Source organism: Aptenodytes patagonicus, chromosome 6 (genome assembly GCF_965638725.1).
Source record: "Aptenodytes patagonicus chromosome 6, bAptPat1.pri.cur, whole genome shotgun sequence".
Taxonomy (NCBI): Eukaryota; Metazoa; Chordata; class Aves; order Sphenisciformes; family Spheniscidae; genus Aptenodytes; species Aptenodytes patagonicus.
Window position 1 is genome coordinate 37,170,477 of NC_134954.1, and position 23,359 is coordinate 37,193,835.

At 42.6% G+C, this 23,359-nt stretch overlaps 1 protein-coding gene across 3 annotated transcripts; it reads left to right on the forward strand.

Annotated features, from left to right (window-relative positions):
- The first annotated feature begins 119 nt into the window (after positions 1-119).
- MYL1 (myosin light chain 1) lies at positions 120-20,102 on the forward strand. 3 transcript variants are annotated; one of them, XM_076342114.1, is made up of 7 exons: positions 120-418; positions 12,226-12,253; positions 15,459-15,602; positions 17,216-17,389; positions 18,250-18,327; positions 18,859-18,911; positions 19,781-20,102. In XM_076342114.1, exons 1-6 carry the CDS (start codon positions 299-301, stop codon positions 18,885-18,887), a joined length of 573 nt encoding a protein of 190 aa, XP_076198229.1. In that variant the 5' UTR covers positions 120-298; the 3' UTR covers positions 18,888-18,911; positions 19,781-20,102. The 3 variants fall into 3 exon arrangements, with proteins under 3 accessions (XP_076198229.1, XP_076198230.1, XP_076198231.1); XM_076342115.1 differs by lacking the exons at positions 120-418; positions 12,226-12,253 and adding exons at positions 11,048-11,156; positions 11,951-11,975; XM_076342116.1 differs by lacking the exons at positions 120-418; positions 12,226-12,253 and adding exons at positions 11,049-11,179; positions 11,951-11,975.
- The last annotated feature ends 3,257 nt before the right edge of the window (positions 20,103-23,359 follow it).

The following is a 23,359-nucleotide window of genomic DNA, read 5'->3' on the forward strand; positions in this document are numbered from 1 at the left end:
GATCTTATGAAGCCCTGAACTCTTATATTCCATTTATAGCTCGAGCTGGAATGACATCCCCCTTGATTAGCAAGCTGTCCAATCCAGCTGCATGTGTCAGGACTGAACGAGGCACTAAGTGAAATATATATATGCCCTTATAGAGTTTAGCACATCGGGTCCACCTCCAGGGCACAGGCTGTAGCTCATTCTGACCACTGCTCCTCTCCCAGGAATCACTTTTAAGGTTTGTTCTTTTTTTTAAAAAAAAAAGTTTTTTTGGGGGGGCACCTTTACTTTCAAATTTAAGCAATACAAAATGGCACCAAAGAAGGATGTAAAGAAACCAGCGGCAGCCGCAGCACCAGCACCTGCACCAGCGCCAGCACCTGCACCAGCTAAACCCAAAGAACCCGCAATCGATCTCAAGAGCATCAAGGTAAATGGATGAATGTGTGCTGATCGCGGATTCAAAGTGCTCCCAAAGGGGAAAGTTAGCAGAGTCCCAGCTGAGACCTGCAGTGAAACATTGCGTGTGTTTGGTTCCGGTTTGGGGACTGCAGTGAAATGAATGAGTAACCTCAGTCGATGGATTTGTTGACCTGCCTGAGCTTTTGATTGTTTTAGTAGCTGGAGGGGTGTAAGGCATGGCGCATGATTTAACACAAGAGTGAAGCCTGGTAATTTCAAAAGTATTTTCGAGTATGGCCCTCAGAACTTTTTACCAAATCAGTATCAGTCTGACCTGTTTGGTAAAGCTAAATTTAAAAGAAAAAGAAACAACCAAAAAAAAACCCCCAAAACCCCTAAAGTAGGTGCATGAGGATAGGAAAGGGTTACTGAAACTTGAAATGCAATGTTTTCCCATAGAGCTGTACTAAAACCAAACCTTATTTTGCAGTTTCCCCTCAAATTCCTTTCCAAATTTTTGCAACCACCTGATGACCCTTTGGTCATGTGTCTTGAGATCAGCATGGCTTATCTTTAAAAGCAGAAACAAAATAAAAACAGATTTAAAAAAAAAAAAAGAGGGATTTGGCAGTTTCATCTATTTTCTTTTCATTTGCATTGCACAACAAACATTGATAGAGACCATGAGCTGGAAAGCCATGGATGGAAGCATTTCAAGTGGTTTCCTCTCATCTTTACATATTTGCTCAGAATTTGCAATTTGCTGCAAATTGAAAGCAACAAAGAGAAGAGTCTTTTGGAGGTTCCCCTCCGACTGCACTTCCATTCAATCTCATACTGTCTTTAGACTTTGCATGCCAACCAACATCACTGATGTTGCTTTGACCCTTCGAAGACAACAACTCCATGCTGGAAAATTCTTAGGAAAGAGGAGAGGGAGGTTAAGCGGTTAAAGAGATGACGAGACAGACCAGTTTCTCCAGGTAGGACTATAAATAATTATTCTCCACCTACCTGACAAGCTGATTGGTCCCAGGACCAATTTGCTAAATTCTACATAAGGAATCGTGCCTATTATGGAGAAAAGAAGGAGTACAAAGACTCCTAATAGGACCTACTCATTTTCATCTCATGACAAATTCTGTTTCAGGTATCTTAATACATATACTCCCAAAATCATGACCCATTTAGTGAAATTTCTTGAAGCTTACTTTAATTTTCACAAACAGTAGTCAGTACTTTTCTGAAACAGTATGTAGCTTCTCATAAGACTGAAGCTGAACCCACTGGCAAAGCAAAACAAGAGCAAGAGGAAAAAAAAAAGACATTTTGAAATACTTTGAGTGATCATAGCAAAGGCTACATGAAAAGCCCACTGGTTTTGAAAATACTGTCTGAAAATCAGATTAGACCTCACATTTCAGGCATCTCCAGAGATGAAGGGGAACACAAGCTAGATTTCCTACTAAATAATTTAATATGATTTGATAGCTTTCTATGTCCAGTTCATTAGGAGAAAATAGAATTTTCAACTCCAGTGATCCTAGCTAATCTATCTTTACATAAATAGACTTAATAGTATATTACCAGCTAAAAAATGGCAGGCTGCAGTCTGAGGCATCTCTGCAGTTCGCTCCTTTACCCAGACAGCTCTCTGTAATGGCAGGAAATATATACTGGTAGCACAGAGAGAACGCTCCAGGTTTTGTCACATTCAGACTGATAAAAGAAGATAGTCTCCCTACATTCTCTTTCTTTTGAAAGATAATATCAGACAAAATATTTCCCTCTTTGAAGGGGCTAGTAAGACAAAAATATTCTTCTAACACTAATGGCAGCATGTAAGCATTACTATTCCTATTTGCAAATAAGTGAAGATATGAGCCGCGTGATGGAGGTTACACCTGCAATGTGATGGGTGGCACAGCCCCCTGCCCTGCATGCTTATCGCTTCTACAAGTATCTCCTCCACTCTTCCTCATGCCCTTACCAGGCAAGGAGCAGGGTGCCTCAGAGGCGCTGCAGGGGTGGACAGAGCCCCCCCACCCCGCAGCAGGGGAGTCTACCCAACCACACAGCCGTGGCCACAAGGTGATGCAGAAACCCACGTTGCCCGCAAGGGTGACACACATCCTGTCTATCCCCAACCTTCCCCTCTCACCTGAGACCCCACATCAGTCAAGGGCTGCCCAGGCAGGCTGCGGCACCTCCAGTGCTGGGCTTTTCGAGAAGGCACCAGGAACAACCATGGTGCCTTTCATCCAGCCTTGGAGCAGGGGCAGGGACTGGACAACCTCCCAAGGTCCCAGCCAGCCACCCTGGGTTATCCTTTTTCACCCTTTGAGAGCTCAGGTGGTGGAGGGAAACAATGTCTTCTTGTAAGTGATTTGCCTAGGAGATGTGGCAGAGTCAGGAATCAAAATTTTCTGAGTCTTAGCCCAGTCCCTTAATTACCATTAATTAATCCTGAATCCTTCCATTCAACCACCAAAGTCTCAGCATGGGAAAAGGCACAGCGCCATTTCCAGCAAAACTTTGGAGCCAGGTAGTACTTAAAACTAAGCTTTTGACCAGGACTCAGTGAACGATCCCGTCCTGGGCCTCTTTGTGCTGATTTACCAGGTGTGGAGTCAAAGCCTCCAGCACTTTGAACAAGGGCATCAAGTGGGCTCCCCTCCACTCCTCAGGGGAATTAGCAGCCATGCCAGAGCTTGCTATTAATGAGAGGTGACTGGGAATGCCAGGCTGCAGTGCCATGATTTGGGGAGCCACACAGCAGGCAAACACACAGAAAGGCTTTGTTAGCTTTTATAAAGAGGCATCCAAGCCCCTTCTAACTGTTACAGCTGGAGTGGGTAAGGGTAGAGCTGCCTTATAAGGGTTTACAGCAGCCAAATAAGCCACATTTGGCAGTGCACTTCATTTTTTAGGTTGGCATCAGAGATCATAATATTCTCCAAAACAAACAAGAAAGTGGTTTACAAACATGGGTAGTGATTCTTTTGGCAGTACCCCTCCTCTCAGATGCCCTGCTTGACCCATCTTCAGGGAATCTGGTTTTCTGAGCCTTTTGGGGTGCACACTTCGAAAGTTAGGCTTTTTTTTTTTCCTTAAGAGGTCTCAAGCTGGGTTCTTGCAAATGCAGGCACCTCAAAATTGCCTGTACCATCAGAAGTTGTGACAGGCCTTTCACCCTCTTCTGTTCTTTTTTCCCGACTTTAAATTAACCCAATTAAAGCAAATATTTGGTGATTTGCTAGTACTAATAGCAGCTGGTATGGGATTTTCTATTTTTGAGCACCATCTATTGACTATAAAACTGAGTAACAGGAATACCTAACTGCTAAAGACTCAAATCTCTAAACTCAGCCCTTTCTTAGCTCACCTTAGGTTACAGTACAACAACCACAGGAATAGAGTCAAGGCAGGGAGGAAGAATTTGTTTTTAAATGGAAATGTAAAGACCCTTTTCCCCCTACTCAGGAAACAACGTAAAACTCAATCTGCTTTGCACAAGCCTTTCCAGACCAAATTTATATTTCCAATTTTCCTTATTACTAGCATGGCCTGGATTTGAAGAATAGGTACAAAGGTTAGAGATTAAATCATAACTGAGAAGAGAAAAACAGGGCGATGGATGCATCTGAGAGTTACCACCAGGAACCAACCATGATTAAAAGCAAAATGACCACATGGGTCATTTTCTTAAGAAACCCCCAAGAATTCTGTAGTTAAAAGTGTGGCCAAGAACACTCCCAAGAAGATAGCTTATCTGTTTTGTCAACTTCCTTCTCCCACACAAGCCTGAGTGAGAAGAAATGTTGAGCTGATGAACAGCTCTACTATGGGTCTATGTCTGCAATAACTGGAATGAGACATTAATGATGAGGATGTCTCATGCTTGGTTTTGCAACTAAGGCAGTGGGAAATGGATAAACTTCGTATTGCCCAAATCGGTTTAACTCGGTCCCTATCACCAACAGGAAAAGAGTGTTGTTTTTTTACTGGAAATCTAAGGGCCCTTCCCAGCACATACAACCAGTCCTCGGACTGAGTCCAGGCTCATAGCATTAACTGCGATGTTTTGGGATCTGGGTGCTGGAGATGCCGAGTGCAGTGCTTCATAGGCTTCTGCTCTGCAGATGGTGATCTGAACATGTAGCAGCCTGATCCGTTGTCACACCAGGCCCTTTAATTTGAGGATACACCTGAGTATCCTCTCTCGAGCAGAGACAGAGATTGGGTTCTTGCAAGTATCCATGGTGTAAGTGACGTTCCTTTGGTAGACAAGGCTTCCCATGCTGGTGTTTTCAAGACTGAAATCCCAGGACACCAATTATGCCATGCCCAACTGCAGATAAGCTACCTACACCTTTAGGGGAAAAATAATTAAAAGCTATCAACTAGTAAAGACTTGCTAAGGCCTTGTGTAACTGTGTGATGCATGACGAAGCCTGCTGCATGGAAGCAAACCGGTGTGATCGTTTGTTTTTAAATACAGAGCTCTTAAGGCAGTAAAAACTGTTTCTCCAAGTGTCCTTAATTCTTATTACATTCACTACTCAAGTAGGTCATCTCTGAACAGACATTGCATTGGATATAACCAGAGAGAGAGAAACTCACTAAAATGCACTGACAGAAAGCTTCTGGGCTGGAGGGCAAGCAGGACTGTAAATGCCAGCTGAAGCGCTCAGAGAGCTATTATGCCACAGACAAACTCCATGCGAAGCTGTGGAGTGAGAACAGGAATGTTAACAGTAGCTTCACTCATAGTGCTAAAGGCTTTCTTAGGAACTGGCAGGATTTTGCCTTAAATTTTTGGTGCAGGCCTTCAGATTATGCCTAATCCAGCTCCAGCGATGACTCCAGAAAGATTCCCTAGGACTGATATACCTGTTGGACAAGATCACCAGTCCCAAGTGCCCTTTCAGGTAGGAAGGGGACAAGCACAAACATGACTTAGCCTTAAGAAGTGTAAAGGTGCCTATCTGACGCCATCCAGACCAGCTTCCTGCTACCGCTTTGACTACTGAGATACGGCACTATTCAGGATCCACCCCAGAGCAGAGCAGCCCCAGCCAAACCCCTTGCCCCTGTGAACCCCGCCACTGATGCCAGACCCATGTTGCTGGCAGTTGCTAAATCACTGCATGGGTGAGGCACAGCATAAAGGTGTCCTAGGACAGGTAATTTGGACATCAGACTCAGCTACACACCAAGATATCCCTTTGGGACACTGTTGAAAATGAGGAGGAAAAGCAAACAGAAAAGTCACTACTTTGCTTTCTTTACAAAGTTTTCAGAAGAACTTTGCCTCCTTTTCTTCCTAAAGTGCTGCTAAGCAAGGAGTCCCTCAAAAGTAGGGACTGTTCATATATATTAGTAGACACTTTTTCTTATGTCTGCTAACCTGAAAAATTATTTGGAAAATAATGATTTTTTTTTTTTTTTGGAGCAGCATTTAAAAAAAGATACCTATAGCCTTTGGAGGGTCTGGGGAGTCACAAACTTTGATAGAAACAGTGGAATTTAAAGCAAATTACACAGAGAGTAACATTTCAAGAGCTCACAGAGTAATTTCAAGCGTTAACAGCGGTTGTGTGGCAGAGCCTTTCTCCCACCAACTAATAAATCAAAACAACCCCAAAATATTTATAAAATAGTTTTAAACCCCCTTAGAGCACAGAGAGATTGTAACAGATAGTAACAAGATATTTGAGTTTATCTTACATAGGACAAGAAGAAGGTGACTAATTTAGCCAATGACAAGTAAAGAAAGAAGTTGTCTGTAAGGAGATATGAAACAACCAAGCTGGAAATTTGCCCCACTTCACTGAGGCTTTATTACATCTTATACCCATTGCCAAAGAGCACTTTCAACTGGCTGGCTTACCACATAGCACTTAAATGTCAAGTAGCAGTAGTTTAAACAATGTTAATACTCTAACACTGCCACTGGGAGGCATGTTAAAACAACAAATCCCTCCGAGAGCAGGGCTCCAGAGCCTCACATTTCCTCTCACATCCTCTCGATTATACACATTCATGCAAAAATAAATGCAATTAGAAAAGGGACACTTTTACAAATGAATAGAATAGACTATTTCAGTTGGAAGGGACCTACAACGATCACCCAGTCCAACTGCCTGACCAATTCAGGGCTGACCAAAAGTTAAAGCATGTTACTAAGGGCATTGTCCAAATGCCTCTTAAACACTGATAGGCTTGGGGCATCAACCACCTCTTTAGGAAGCCTGTTCCAGTGCTTGACCACCCTCTCAGTAAAGAAACGCTTCCTAATGTCCAGTCTAAACCTCCCTGGCGCAGCTTTAAACCATTCTGTGTCCCAGCACTGGGTACCAGGGAGAAGAGCTCAGCACCTCGATGAGCACAACTGAACACATTTCCCCTCATGAAGCTAATGAAATCTGTTCAAAATGGTATGATCAACAGTGCAGCTAGAGCACATTTCACTCCCAGACATTTCAGAAGGGCACACTACTTAATTGGCAAGGCTCATCCAAAAGTTTTTGCACAACTGTAAAGCAGCTGTTAAGTTACAAGCTTTGAAAGTAAACAAACTGGAAAGTTACGCAGAATGCTTGAAAAAATTCAAATTCATCTGCAGTTAAGTCCATTAAACTCAAAGGTTTTAAGTGATTCTTCCAAACCTCATGGTATCTCACACATGCAATTTTCTCTCCTATATTAATGGTTGTCGTTTTTATTCTTTCTTCAGTTGTATTTCCAGGCAGCTCTGTTCTCAAAACAGAGAACTCTTTCTCAAGAGCTCATCTGCTCCTTATGTTTCTCTGCCTCATAAAAGACATGAGGCTAAATCCATCAGGCTGTTAATTCTTACTTAAATGAGAAGTAGCGTCTCTCAAATCTGTGGCATTGATCACACAAGCTATTGAACCAGGGTGAGGGGCGGGGAACAACAGCCTGCTTTTCAGAGGGGTTTGAGAACTGCGTAATCCTGCACTCAGTGATGTCTACTAGAAAATATGTGCAGCTGTATTAATCAAGGAGCAGGCATTAATGGTGAGCAGATATCATATGAACTGCTGTAGGCACAATCCTAGCTTATCTCCACCCAAAAATAATAAAATCCCTCTAGTCCTGAATAGAAGGCTAAATATACAATGACTATCCTAGGGGACTCTCCAATTTTCTCCTCTCTGATTTTCCAAGACATCTGATATGTTCTCAGTCTCTTCTATGGAGACAGTACCTTGAAATACCTGGTGACTCTCTAATAAAATCCTAAGATTATTCCCTTCTCTGTAATTCACCCAAAGGGTAACAAGCAGATGGAGCAGCTGAATGCTTTAACTCCCAGCAGCATCTTTTCCCAGGGCTTTTCACTCTGTCCGACATTTACACATTTGCAGTGAGCACAAAGCAACTGTCACTCAGCACAGCTGTACTCAGTCCCAGTGCCCACCAGCCTAAATAGGTGAGCACAGCACCACACTGCAAAGGTCAGGGCCCTAAGGCCCAGGAACTGGTGATCTGTTGGGAAATTAGGAACTTCAGTAAGAATTTGGAAATAAAGATTTGTGTGGACTGGGTCTTCTGCTTTGTTGGTGATAGAGTTGCATACAATCCTATCCACCCCACACTATTTAACTGGGACCTGGTCAAAATGCCTCTATCTAGCAACAAGAGGAATAGGTGGTCACAAACTATACAGGGAAAAGCCTTAATCTTAAAAACAAAACAAAACAAAACAAAACAAAACAAAAAAACCCCCAAAAAACCCCAAAACACACCACCTTTTTCTTTGGCACAGATAACCTTCTGGATAATAACTTTGTCCATAAATAAGGGCTAAGCCAAGTCAGAGAAATCCAGGTCTTTCTGGTCTTTCCATGTGTTGCAGTTCCTTCAACCTTTCATTATTTTTGCTGGAGGGTTGGGAGGGGGGCATTTATTTTTTAAACCGAACTCCCTGAAATTTCAACATCTTCCTTAAGGCGCTGAGACTCATCATGTCCTCTGACAATGCAGAGAACACTGCCAGGATCAGAACAAAGATCAGATCACTGCAAAATACTTCTTTCTACCTGTTGAAGTTTATGAAAGCTCCTTACAGAATCAGAAATCTTACCTTTAATTTTTTTTAAGGAGTGTTTGAAATATTTTCTATACCGAAGCCATTTGCAGGTGCCCTTACTCAAAGCAAGTAGCATTTTAAGCCCCCAACAGACCCTATTGGCTTAAAGCAGGGTGATTCTTAATTCAGGTGAATGCAACATGCCCATGCTAGAATATTTCTCCGCAGCAAAACTCTTGTCCAGTGTGCTTTTAGTAATAAAATGAAGGGCTGATGTGGTGCACTAGTATTTCCTCAACTAATATCTAACTAAAGTCTCATATGGTCAAAAGATCAATCGGTTTATATGTAGACCCCTCTCAATTTATACATATTTGATAGCCCATTCAAGCCAGATGGCTAAGCCAGGTATCAGTTTTCCATGCCCAAGACAAACATGACCCAATTACTTTCTGCTTGGCATCTAAAGTCTTTTGGGATGAGTTTTTTTGTAGCCAGCCATAAAGCTTATCTGGAAGTAACAAAAATGTTCAAGAAAATGAATCAAAGTTTTCCTTTATTTTTTTTTTTTTAAATCCTGTCTTCAGGGGAACACTTCCCAGTTGCCAGCACTGGACAGCAAGAGGCTGAGGGCAGAAGGAAAATTCCACAAAAGGCAACACACTGCATTGACCCAGGCAACATTTCAGCTCTGCCAAAGTCTTTAGAAAGCTCCTCTATTAATGTATCGGGACTGATGGCCAAGATTTATATTAGCTTTCTCACTGCCAGAGTTCCAGCCCCAGCCAGTATTAATCAGGAGGTCTGCACTGTGCTAAACCTATGTTAGCTAATTCAGACAAAAGCATGAACCCTTTTTCTATGCGACCACACCTGATGATGGCTACACTTTGTCCTGAATACATCCCTGTTCCCACAGGCTAATAGATTACAAATAGCAGAAAAACCAAAAGTGAAGGATTGGCAGTGGAGCATTTTTCATACTCAGTATATTTTCCAGATTATTTCTCCAAAAATGCAAATAATCTGTTTGGACAGAATGTTTTCCAGCTAAAATGGTGAGCTTAGAAAAATCTTTGCAGTTGTATCTTTAGTTTTTAAAGTAGGAGGTAGGAGGTTAATGTCTCAAATCCAACAAAATATTTTGACCTATTTTGATTGTTCGGATTGTTCAAAAAAAACCCCCACAACAGTAAAGTTAAGTCTGCTTGGATTTGATTCTTTCCTTCAGAGCCCTCAATATACTGAAAAGAGACATTCACAAAGGTTATGCTTATCTTCAGGGTAACTAAGTGAGCTACAGGAGAAAATTTCCCTCACTAATCACGTTTTGTCATTAGAAAACCAGGAGCCGTGAATGCTCAGCAAAGGAAATCAACAGAAATTTGAAAGGGGATTTGAGTTTGCAACAGGGAGTCTATTGTTGTCACACAACCATCCCCACCCTGGCTCCATGACACTCTTGACCCAGTTGACGTGACAGGGAAAGGAAGAAGTTTGGAGCAAAGTTTTCTAATCTTTTTACAATGTCCCACAGCATCAATTTGGAGATTTGACCTGGGCTTGGAGGATGCTACATGGTGGGACTAGATCTTTGTTACTGAAGAAGCTGCAGCCTCTACCTCCTGCAACCTACCTAGAAACTCCCCATTTGTAGTCCCACCATGACCCCTCCACTCTGCAACCCAAAAAGCAAGTACCCCTTTCCCCACCATGAAGTGTCATCCTTCCAGTTCACAAAGCCTTTTGGGGGTCTTAGCTTCTATCATGGCTTCTCCCTTGCCTCCACATCACAGAAACTTCAGCAGCGTCTCCTCTCACCACACCAGTGAGCTCTGAAGCTGGCATGCTGGTGCCCTGCCTAACCCCAGCCCTAGAGGAAGAGTCCTAGAGAGCATAGGCTACTGTGAATACAAATTTCCCACTGCCCTGCAGGGTACATCTACATTATCAGCTGCTAACCTAGCAATACAGTTGGGTCCAAAACGCATGGATAATTTTTCCCTTGAAGAGGTTCAAAATTTGGAAAATGTGACCAGTGCAGAGGAAGAGCTTCACAGTCAGACACCACCTCCGTCAACAGGTTAATCTTCTGTTCAGTGCCAACAACTGGATCACACTGAGCAGACAAGCAGCAGCACCACTCATCTAACACTGAGTGCTGTATTATCCATGTAAGGCATTGAGCAAAGCCCAGCGAAGGTACAAGGGCCATCCAGCTGCATGTAACACACAACCTGCAAGCCACGTGTAAAACCAGCCAGCTGGGCAAACACGTGGCACCTCTCACCCTCAATGATCCTTGCTCACTGACTTTATAGCTTATTGGAGAAATAGAATCCTTCCCTATAAGGAAGCCCTGGTAGGTCTGGACAAGGAATATCTCCTCTTGACAGTATGGACCCAGAAAGTGCTGACATGAATCAAACTTACTGCTTGCCACTCCCTGCCCTTCTCCAGCCTCCTAAAAATAGCCATCATAAGATGTCGATCAAGACATGGAGCCTCCTGCCACTTTGCCCTAAGAAAGCTAAAGAACTCGCCAAGGGGAGGGACCGCTTCCTTCAGATACCTAATCCAGGCAATGCCGTCAGCACCGCCAGATAAATAAGGGGAAGAAAGGCCAGGAAAGCAGGACCACTCTCGAGACCTCTCAGCTAATCCCTCCTGCCCGTCTGCTGCTCTGCTTTTCCAACTCTCAACCATGGTGGGTCCACTGGAAAGCTAATGGTTAGCAGCAAGCCAGTGTATTTTACATAACTAAATTGGGTTTCTCGCTCAAGTTAGTTCTAAGGGGGGGAAGGACAGTCCAGAAGACAGTTTAGGTTTGCTTGGCTTTCCTCCTTAGACCTGAAGGACTATGTGAGGTTTTCTAGTTAGCCTCAAGTTCTGCACCAGGCAATGGTAGACATGAGGCTCCTGTAGCTTCAGACAGAAGGGTTACAATTTGCTAGTGCTGTCTGCTAAGCATTTTTTTTTTTTTAATCAGATGCAACTGCTAAAGTGGCAAAGGAAAATAGTAATATTTTTATATAAGAAAATATCATAGTTTAGTACTTCATGAAACAATGTACTGTCAAAAACTAATTTGAAATAGAAACTTTAAGGGATTAGTTTAATTTCTATGTTAATGTAAAAAAAGCTGCTTGTTAAGCAATATTACTTCAAATGATCTTAATAAAACGGGTCTATACTAAAACAGTAAATGACCTGATGGTACGTTAATGACTTCTTTGTTAGTTAAGAGACTTTAGATTTTTGTTGCTTCTAGCCATAACCCTGGCTTTCCCTGGGATGCAGATTTTAATGGAATCTTTAAGAACAGACCTGGTGATGCATTTTTACAAGGGAAGTTGCTAGTTTAGGTTGCTATGGCCTAATTACATTAGGCAAGACAGATGTGAGAGCGCCCAGCTACTTTGTGCTATTTGCTTTCTCTCAGTGCATTTTCAGCAGTACTAGTTCTCTTTTTTCTCTCTCTCTCTTTCTTCCCAACTGCAGTCCTTCACTCCTGACCAAATTAATGGTAAGTGAAATAAAAGTTAAAGTTTAACAGGGGGCAGAAAGGGGAACATAATGGCTACCGAATGCTAAATAGTCACTCGTCTTAACAGCTCTTTTGCTATCTGCATTACTTCTGTGCAGCTGACAGGCCACATTTTTGCCGTTTTGGAAGATGACTCATGGATTGAGCTGGATGCTTTAGAAAACAAACAGGTTCTCCCCCACTCCCCCCCTTCCTAAGCTATTTTTTGTGATTGATTTCCTTCCAACAGATCGAGTTCTCCAAGGAGCAACAGGATGGTAAGTTACAAGTGAGCCAATGTGTTTTACATGTACATGGGTTCAGAGAGGAGCTACAGGCTCTGAAGTTTAATCTTTACAAAAAGATGAGCTAGGACTTCAGCTGGTATAAATCACTACACTCTTGACTTCAGAGGAGCAGTGCTGATTTACGCTGAACAAGAATCTGACCGTAGATTTACATGTAATTTATCTGGGTGCTTATGTGCTGCCCGAGCTGAGAAGTTTATGCCACGGTGTGAAGAGAAAATATGCTGGTGTTACCAGCTCTACCTACTGAACATTTTTCAGTTGTGCTCCTGTACTGGCCGTTCACAAGGATGCTGAAAATGGGTCTCGCATTTGAAAGTCATGGGGGAAATATGCACAGAAGGAGGGAGAAAGCTGAAAATTTAACTTAGCTGCAGTGACATTGCAGTTTTACATAACAGAAGATGCAAGAGGCCTACATGTCACTTTTGCCAGGTGTTGTGGAAGGGGAGGAAGAAAGGCTGTTTTATTGTAAATACATTCATGAAGCATGGAAATAGCTAGCAAATAAGTGACTTGTGTGAACTGTGGCATATAAACACAATATGCTGCAATTCTTGAGCATCTTGCTGTATCCTCTGCTTTACAAGCCACCAGCAAGTTCAAAATTTTTTTTTCAATCTGCTAGAAAGATCTGATTAAAAATTCTGACATGAACAAAAAACCCCATTGAAGCTCTGGAAATCTAAACTGGAGTGTTTTAAATATCCTAAGAGATGCATTTGGGTTATATTAAATAATGTATGTTTAAAAAAATATCAAAAATTCAGTAGCAAATAGAGTAGACTTCTCACTGTGAACAAAGTATTTAGAATGGAAGATACAAGGATTTACTAGAAATCCAGAGGGATAGGAATAGCTAGAAGCAGGTCTTAAGAGAGCCCTAAACTTCTTGAACACCAGCCTGCTCTAGGTTACACCATCAAATCAATAGGGACAGGTATAGTGCAGCAAGTAAGACTGGAAACATTTCTCTTCCTGCAGTCCAAACACTCCTGGTCACAAAGAAAATCATTTGGACTCTTCCTCACTTTTTAATTCGAAAACCAAAAGGGTTGGGAGGGTTTATGGAAAAATGCCATCAATCCAAAGCTGCTGGCATGCATAACAAAGCAAAATATTTCTTTCAGGTTCCCTACATATTTCAGATCATCCAGCTGCTGTAATGCTGCGATGACTGAACCAAGCAGCGGAGCAATTAAAAGCTACTTGAGAGAGGGAGAATCTCCCAGGAACAGAGATGTCCCACCCTCAGTAACTATTTCCATCCACACAGGCTGATGCACCAGCAGCTGGGTAGTACCCTCCTCAGAGAGAGATTTTAGACGTGCTTATTCCAGCAGAGGTATAAACTAGGACTTGCTACATAAAAAAAAAAAACTAAAAAGAAAAACCCCATAGCAAAGAAATATTGCAGTGAAATGCAGACCTGAGAGACAACGATAAAATCAGGCCTTTTCTCCGAGCTGGGGAGCAGTGTTCAGAATCCAGTGAACATAAAACTTCATGGGATTTACAAAAGAGAACTCTCCTGATGGCTTTGCTAATAGCCAACTGGCATTGTTTTATACCTCGCTCTGGCTAAATGTCATTAATGCACCAGATGAAAGATTGGATCATATGGTATAAATCACTACAGCTCCGTCGACCTTAGCTGCTAGAACAGGAGCCGATATCAAGTTGGTATATTTTAAGGGGAAGCTCTACACAGGTCCAGAAGGCCTTGATTTCATACCCTGCAATAAAAGCTGTAAGAGGAGAGGGTTAGCAGTAAAGGGTTATAGGTCTCTCACATCAGACAGTAAGAGGATTAGTTTCAGATGTATTAGATTACAGCCTAGCAGGCTGACATCCTGTATCAGCAGTTTTACTGGGTGCCAGCAACTCCTCCACTAAGGCAGTATATGGATGGCTAAAGCAAGAACCTAAATACCTCTGCATCACACGTCCCCAGCACAAGATGAATGAAGACATGATTTGAAGTGCAGTTTATTACTCCTAAATCTGCTCCAAGGCACAAAGAGCATTCCACCTACCCACACTATGAAACACAAAGCCTGTCTAGCTGCTGGAAGCATGTCACAACCAAGGGAAAGACATTTTACCTGGTTTACTTGGAGCTAAAACACAGCATCATCAGACACTGCAGTGCAGAAAAGATCAACAGCACAGTCCAAGATGCTCTTGACATATGAGGTTTGAAGATAGCTTTTTAGCTAGACCCTTGACTTTTGCCCCCCCCCTCTTTTTTTAAAAACACATATATGTATTCATTGCAACAAATACTCTAAAAAACTTGAAAAATACAGTAAGATGATTAACATGGAACTTTGCAACAGAAGATGAAGACTGGCCATGCAATGAAGGCAACCGTTGGTGCTGATTTTTGTAGGAGAAATGTCTGTACCCCAAATCCTTGGTCAGCAGCAAGGGCGTAATAAGTGAACATTGATCACTTGGCAGCACTGAAAGAAGCAAAGTCTCAAAGTGTACACACTGGACATGCACTGGAATAAAGTACCACACAAGTATTACCACTGGAAAAGCCGGATATTCATGGATCTGTAAGAAGCAGGGACAGACTGCAAAGGGCAGACAAAGGAGGGAACAAACAGGAGTAGAAATGTCACTGTAAAGCAACTTTAAGGGAAAACAAAAGTAGATGCATTTGAAATCCACCTTAAAGTTTCCCATTAGCACTGTGTAGTTGAGATGCTGGGATTGCAGGCAGGACTCATCGAAGGAGGCAAATGTTTTGCACTGCTAGGTACTTTGACAGAAGAATCCCAGTCCTCTGGTGAGATAAGGTGGAATGGATAACAACATTTTTACCTTCTGCTACTATGTCATGTAAAGAAACCTTTTCTTGAATGGCAATGTTTGTAGAAAACACCTTTCCCCGTGCTTGAAATAACTACAGGGTCAATCACAAAGCTGTTGATGGCTATTAGAGCCAGGAAAGCTATGAAAGGTAGATGTAAAAGATTAAAAATCGTGAAACAAAAATATCAGAAAGGAGGAGTTTTTCCTGGGATCGTGGGCCAAAGGCTCCCTTGGCTAACTCCCCCGGAGTTGGTGGAACAATGCCAGGAGACAACAGCCTCACATCTTTGTCAATACAATTTGCCTGCAGGGAGCTTCCTGGCTCAATTTAACTGTTGCTTTTCCCTCGCAGACTTCAAGGAGGCCTTCCTCCTCTTTGACAGGACTGGTGATGCCAAGATCACCCTGAGCCAGGTTGGCGATATCATCCGGGCGCTGGGGCAGAACCCTACAAATGCCGAGATCAACAAGATCCTGGGCAACCCCAGCAAAGAGGGTAAGTACCCTACAGTCTCTTAGGGGCCTTTCTTCAGGCTGGGGAACTGCAATTAGGCAACATCAATAGTCAAAGGAGGAGGGAGAGGAGCTTTTGCTCTGATAGGGGAGCAAGGGTGGGGGGCTCTGCAGCAACAATACATGGAATTTCTCCAGTTCCTTTTGAAGAGGATGATGATGGGGAATACAGTGCTCAGAAAGAGGAAAACCTTCTCCTTAGGCTATGGAGAATCCTCCGTAGGGATCATTTCGGTGTTAACTTGGTGTAGGTGTAACACACACTCATTGCTGCTCACAGTCCATCTGTGCCCCAGCCTTTGCTGAGGAGCTGTAAGTCCATTTCTAACAGCTGATACTCAGCTCTTCAGGTCCTTCCAGTGCAGGACCTTCTGCATAAGCCAGAACATGCCCTGGGACTGGAAACCCACCTGTATATTCCTGCTGACTGGGGTGGTCTGCTCAAAGCTCCTACAAACCTGGGCATGCTGAGGCATATGTTGGCCATTTATTATAGCAGCCATTTTCTATTTCCTTTTCTCCCCTCTTAGAGATAAAAGAAATGGTAAATACTGTAGTCACCTCCTTCTAACAAGGACCTAGCTGCAGGTGATCCCTGATTTCAGTCATGCAGAACCATATTAAGATGGGCTAAATTATATCCAAACCCTCAGGCCTGGTAAAGGCAGCTCTGAGGAACAATTCAGAAGACCCAAGTTAAGCATTAGCACCAGCAGGAAGCACTGAGCAGAGGACTAACGCAGAAGTGAGACCATGACAGTACTTTAAGTGACTACAGTAATAACTGACTGATTTTTATATAGCTGTGTAGTAAAATAGTTTCTGTAAACAACTATATATTCAAAAGTCTCTCCTGTGTTTCCATTTATTCTATTTCATCGCTGTCCAGATGAAGGCTGCTTTTTGCAAAGATCCAGGGGGGGAAAAAAAATCCTTTTATTTGGCAGCCTTGCGCCAACAAAAACCATTTGGGGAAGGCCCCACTGAGGACTACAACTTCCAGCTCATGAGACCAAAGGGGATAGATGCACTAAGCTTGTGAGTCCTTAAACCTCCACACAACATGTTAAAAAGTAAATTTGGACACCACCCCCACTGGACATTGTGGTTTTGATTAGTTTATTCTTTTGCTAATAGTCTCTCACATCAAAGATACCCTGAAGAGGTCAGTAACATGATGTCAGCAACCTCAGGGGTTTGTCTAAGTCACAACATCCCACTCTGGTTACCTTTTCCCACTGCTTGAGGCTCAAGATTTCTGTTTTACTGTATTCTGTAGTTTCCCCACTCCCAAAATCCTTTCAAAGATCAACTTGTACAGCAAGTTTCATTTCTGAAAGAAAAATACAACATGCACGTAAGCATATAAAATTATGTGAGAAGAGGGGTGGAGCAAGGATGTGAAAATTAACTCCCACGATAAGAGAGAATCCAGATTCTGCAAAGAAACTGCCAAATCCTGAGGCAAAAACTAGAGTAAAGGGTAGAAAGAAGTGTGTAAATGAGGTGGGAGGCTCTCCCACATTTGAGGGCAAACACCGCAGAAGAACACACATAGAAGTGTCTAGCATGTAGCAACTGGTGCTTTCTTTCCAGAGATGAATGCCAAGAAAATTACTTTTGAAGAGTTCCTGCCCATGTTGCAAGCAGCTGCTAACAATAAGGAACAGGGTACCTATGAAGACTTTGTTGAAGGTCTGCGTGTCTTTGACAAGGAAGGCAATGGCACGGTCATGGGGGCTGAACTCCGTCACGTACTGGCTACTCTGGGTAAGGGATTATCATCTCTGTGAGCACTTTAAAAATTGCTGCTGTTTGAAGGCATGACAGAGGGAGGAAAGATACTCTAATCAGTTCGGAAAGGCAGGAGGCTACAAAGCCAGACAAGACTCTGGGTTTCCTAACTGGGAATCCACAAGGAAAGCAGACACAAATAGAAAGCCCAAAGGAAAAGGTTTGGTTTATTACTTCTAAATTCAAACTAGGTATTAAGAGTGCCTGTTATTTGAGGAATAGAGAGAATCATAGAATAACTCTGAGTTGGAAGGGACCTATAAGGATCAAGTCCAACTTCCTGCTCCTCGCAGGATTACCTAAAACTAAACCATATGACTAAGAATATCACCAGACGCTCCTTGAACTCTGACAGGGTTGGTGCTGCGACCATTTCTCTGGGGAGCCTGTTCCAGTGACCAACAATCCTCTCAGTGAAGAACCTTTTCCCAATGTCCAGTCTGAACTTCCCCTGAGGCAGCTTCATACAATTTCCTCGTGTCTTATCACTGGTCACCAGAGAGAGGAGATCAGCACCTCCCTGTCCGCTGCCTCTCTTGAGGAAGTTGTAAAGAAGTTGCACAGAAAAGGCTGTATGCCTCAGTGATGTAAAGCACAGGGACAAAGGTAGAGGATTTGCTGCACAGTTTCTTCACTCTGTAGGAATAACTAGAATCCCTGTGTCTATATGCACCTGCAAAACTTCTAAAGAAAGTTAAAAGTAATAAAGCTCAGTTCAGTTACAGGTCTTTTTGTTACTAACTCAGAAAATAAGGAAAGCCTTTGGAAAAGCTTGTAGGGTTCAGCCTCAGTTGCATGTCTGTGGAAGAATTAAGTGAGCTCTCACCACCCTCCAGGTGAGAAGATGACAGAAGAAGAAGTAGACGAACTCATGAAAGGTCAGGAAGACTCCAATGGCTGCATCAACTACGAGGGTAGGTGCAAGGGTTCAACACCCTCTCATCCTACATTTCTTCTCTCTCTCTCGCAGAGTTTCATTGTGGTTGGCTTTTAGCTTCTCAGGCAAATCAGTTAGACAAAGCTACAGCTGAGTTAGGTTGAAAGGCTTATGCATGAAAACAACAGTTGCAGTATGCTTAGCCTGCAGTCACACTACTCAAAAGACTAGATTGAGCCACAGCAGAGAAGGCTACTTTGGTCAATGCCACATCTCTAGACTGACTTTCTGTAGAGCAGTTGCAGTGATTGGAACCAATCCTATAGCTAATGCTTAGACAAAGTGCTCTATTCATCATATATTTAGCCTTATCACACTTAAGCAGGAAGAGAATTTGGTTTGTACAACATTAAACACTTAGAACTTTCTATCACAATGTTCGGTCAAATCTGATCAGGAACGTGTGTTTTTAATGCCATCAGCTCATGAACAGCTGTTATTTTTAAAGGTATTTCCCAAAGTAACATTTGCTGCTCCTTCTAACTAGCATATCTGTATTTTTCCACAGCGTTTGTAAAGCACATCTTGTCTGTCTAAGTGGACTTCCCCAGATACCAAACGGTATGTTCTTCTCATTTGCACACCTAACCTTGTCTGTTTGCTATGCTTAAAGGCTTCTACGTGCCCATGGCCAGACATAGGTTATGAAACCAACGTGACACCATCTCCCCGATGATACAAATAGAATAAAATGAGACCGTTGTCCAAGACCAAAGAAAACAGGAGTGCATATTCCTGGGTCTTGTTCACAGCTCTATAACTGGTTGGAAACTGTGTTTAGTGGATTTTTCAAACCTACCCAAACTGTGAAAAGAAATGCTCTGTTTATTCATGAGCATGGAAGTGATCAGGCTTAAATATCACCCTAGATCTCTGTTGTCACACAAAATTAGAGTTTAAGCTATGCAAACTGACAGCCTGAGACATTTATCCTATAAGCACATTGAGATTTTGTTTTAAAAACAGGAAATCAAAGCAACACCTTCTGATAATTTGTAGATTTCAGTAAAGACAGAGTAGCCTGAATACTTGTGTGAACTACTGAGAACAGCTCTTCAAACAAAATAATCATCTGAAAAAGAGTATTCTAACAGTCATGATCCATAGTCAAAAGAGAACTTCAAAAGCACCCAGTCATTTAGCAGTTCTTCTACAAGTAGGGAAAAAACAACAAAAAACCCCACAACCTTGATATGCTATTTTGTCCAAAGAAAAACCCAGCAGCTGTCTTTAAAACGCAAACATAAAATATCACGGGTCTGTGGGTTTATTTGAACTGTTAGTTATTCCAGCCCAGGAAAGACACATTCCCAACTCCTGTATGAAACAACAAACACCTCAAAATAGAAATCAAGGGCTCAGTTTGTCATTTTGCAAGTGTTTCTTCAAGCAATGTTGACTTCAAGTCCAACTCTCCCATTCCTTCCCAGAACAAGTCAAATTCAGAAAGACCAGATGGCACTTGAGATTTGCCTGAAATTGTTGCTCAGTCTGTCACCATCAACATGGAAACGGCATAGAACTGGATGATGTGCCTCCAACCCCACCATTTTTTACCAGTGCATCCATAGGCATCACCTCGGGGTCACTACACTTTCATTTAAAAAAACCTGAACTTTCACCAAGGCAAGCTAGATGAAATAAACTACTACCATCCAGGATCCATCCATCCCAAGCATCTCTTTCCATGTTGTTTGCATTGAACAATGTAATCTCTTGGAAAAATAAAGCATCAATAAATTCCTGTGGTCACTTTGTGGCTATAAAGTCTTTTTTTCCTCTACAGCTGTGCAAACCCACTCAAAGCAGCACTCAGCACTTAATTTATTTTCTCTGTATATTGTATTTCACAAAATAAAGTTTTATGGAAAAAAAATATAGACCTCTCCAGGAGGTCACTCTACTTAATCTGAATGAAAAGTGTTTTCTTTGGGGACTGGGAGAAGGAGTAATTAGGGAACTATCACCTACATCAGCATTTAAACATTTTTGGGAGAAGGAGACCTGGTAGCTAGTGTCAGAACAGCTCCCATGGTGGCACCTGCCCTGGTGCACCAAGCAAGACCCAAAACCAGCCAGGGTGGCCCTGCTGCGGGGGGCCGTGCAGAGCCACTCTTCCCAGTAAAATCTCCTCCATAATGCTGCAACAGCAGGTCCACAACACTATTAGGAAGGGATCCTAGCTACTGCCTGTATTTATAGCTTTATGGACAACTAGAAAAAGCAATCAGAAATATCAGCCACCCCAAAAGCCTCTGTATCTGGGAACTGGCCCTGGGGCCATCACGCCCTGGGCCATGGCAAAAGGAGTCCAATTACCTCTTCTGCAGTGACAGTGGGAATAGCCATTGCTCAGGGAGGTATCGTTACCTGCACATCCCTGCCCTTAAATGTAGCTCCTCTCTCTTTTCCTTAAGCGTTCATGAAACTGCCTTAATCCCCATCTGAGTGTCAGCTTGTTCTATTAAAACCCGACTTCGCCTTATTAAGTTACCATGCACGAAATGACCATAATTCAAGTGCCAACAGGTGCAGCAGGGCACAGCGGGGGTGACTGGCACCAGAATAAACTGCAGCCATTGAAACAGCAGCTGCCTCTTTTCTGAGGCTTCCCGAAAAAATCTCCCATTTAAACCCTCACCATGCTGGTAGACAGGGCCAAATGAATCTCTGAATTATACCCTGCCCAGAGACTTATGCCAGCAGGTAGTTTACAGGGGGTTGCGGTTGCTACGTGCGAAATGGGAAAAACCCTTGATAGAAGGAAGGGAAAAAAAAAAGTTGTTGTTATTTAACCTTATCCTAAAAAGGCAATGAAAAAAAGTGGGAGATACATTAAAGCAAGTTCTTTATAGGGACTCAGCCTGGAGGGCATTTCTCAAGGGACTGCTAGACACCCTACTGTTCCTCAACATACTGCCTATACACACATGCTCCATGCGGTTCCTCTTTCCAAGAAACTAGGGATCTCAGTTGCTGGGAAAGCAAACAAACAAAAAACAAAACAACATTTCACCATACATGCTGTCAGCCTCCTTTTTACACTGCCCTGTCACACTGCATTGACATGTAGTCACAGAACCAGCCCTAAAGGAAAGGCTGAAACTTCCATCATATTTTCCTTTCTGAAATTGCAAGTTTTATTAATTTCTAAAATATTTGGGGCCCAAGCCCAGAAAACTAACAAAATGGGATGACTTCTCATCAGTGCAGAAGTAGACAGATTTTTAAGCCACCCATTTGTAAAAACTCACATTCATATTTTTGTTTAAAACAAAATGCCAGATTATGAGATGTAACCAGCCTGACCGTATTTCTCTGAATTCTAATTGCAAGGAATCAAGGTAACATTACCTACACTACTCTCACTCCTCAAAAATTAAAGCAGAAATAATTTTTACAGACAAAACAGATGAAAACAAAGAGAATACTTCTTTCCCATTAAACTGAGACTGAGTCTCTAAGTATTTCATAGAGCTGCAGAGGGAATGGATTTTTATGCTATCCAAAGGTTTTAGTAATTTTAAAAAATCCCCACCCCAAATTTAGACAGAGACAAATATCTGAAAAATGTTCATGTTCTTATAAGACAAAAACATTTTGGGGTGGTCTTAAATAATTCAGTAATTTATAAAGGATGGCAAACTCCTTATATACTAGCCTCTTTCAGCTAGTGACAGCTTCAACATAAACCAATTTTTTTTTTGTTATTTATTTTGAAAATGTAGAAACAAGATGTTTTGGAAATTTAATGACTTTTTTTTTTTTAAATTGAGAAACACACGAAACCCTCTCTTACTGTCAGCTTTAATTTCATCAATAAATCCCATCCAAAAAATACCCAACCTGAAAGCACAGTTTGGAAATGCCTAAACAGCTGGTGCCTCATCTGTAGGAGAGCAGGGAAACCTCCTACTTTGCCTCAAAATGATTTAAAGGTTGAACTTGTTTCAACCTGCTGCCTCCATACTAGTAACACAAGCATCGCTCAGAACTCTGATCCTGGGGAATGCTCCTCAAAAAAGGCTGCTTCCTCTTATATTTTTTGTTCACCTAAGGAAAGAAATACTCCGCACAAGAAGTACCACTGCACTCCTGTACGGCACATGATGCACCATGACTGCACTCCTCCTTTACCCGCAGAGAGAGACTGAAGACACCGGCAGCTGGGGAAGGCCGCCCTGCATCTGCTCAGGCTCTGAATGGAAAAAGTAATTCTCAGTCCCTGTCATCCGACACCTCTTGCCATCATTACATTTGCTTTGTATTTTAAATAGAACATTGTTAATGAACATACTTTCCATTACTCAACACAATTGACAGTTTAACTCCTTGGGAGCAGGGCTAAATCCCCAGAGAAAGGTCAAGCTGCAAAACACTGGTCCTTGGTATGCAGCACTAGACACAGCGACCAGCACTGTGGAGCAGGCACCCTACAAAACCAAGGCGGAAAGGTCAGAACGATTGAGGAGAGGTGGTCACCGAGCCCAAGAACGTAATTCTGCTCTTGACACAGGCTGTATTCATTGAAAGCAGGATACCACCACACATATGAGCAAAGACATTTCCACAGCTGTGTCTGCCAGGCCAGGGATAGCCCAGAAGCCCCTCAAGAGGGGGATTTGTATGCACTGAGCGGGATGGATTTCAGACAGCAGGGAACTGCAAGAGGAGCAGCACCCCTCTGTCTAGCACTGCTCAAGGGTCTGGATCCTTGGCTAGGAAAAGGCAGAGGCTGTTTTGTACTACTCACGGTGCTTTGTTTTGGAGACATCCCAGACCCAAATGGGCTTGCACAGCCATCCACAGTATCAACACCCACCAAAGAGACCGTCAGGCACAGCCTCCTGTCCCCATTGCCCCACTCACATTACAGGTGCTTTCCTCTTACATGCAGGAGTCGAGTGTCAAAAACATGGACACGGGGCTCTTAAAAGAAACAACTGTTTCTGCACTCCATCAATGTTCCCCCTAGTCTGGGACTAGATTTTAATTTATTTTAGAAGAAT

Coding starts and splice junctions, on each gene's coding strand:
- MYL1 (XM_076342114.1), top strand. CDS start 299: ATGGCACCAAAGAAGGATGTAAAGAAACCAGCGGCAGCCGCAGCACCA. Junction 12,254..15,458: donor CTCCAAGGAGCAACAGGATG/GTAAGTTACAAG, acceptor TTTCCCTCGCAG/ACTTCAAGGAGGCCTTCCTC. Junction 15,603..17,215: donor GGGCAACCCCAGCAAAGAGG/GTAAGTACCCTA, acceptor CTTTCTTTCCAG/AGATGAATGCCAAGAAAATT.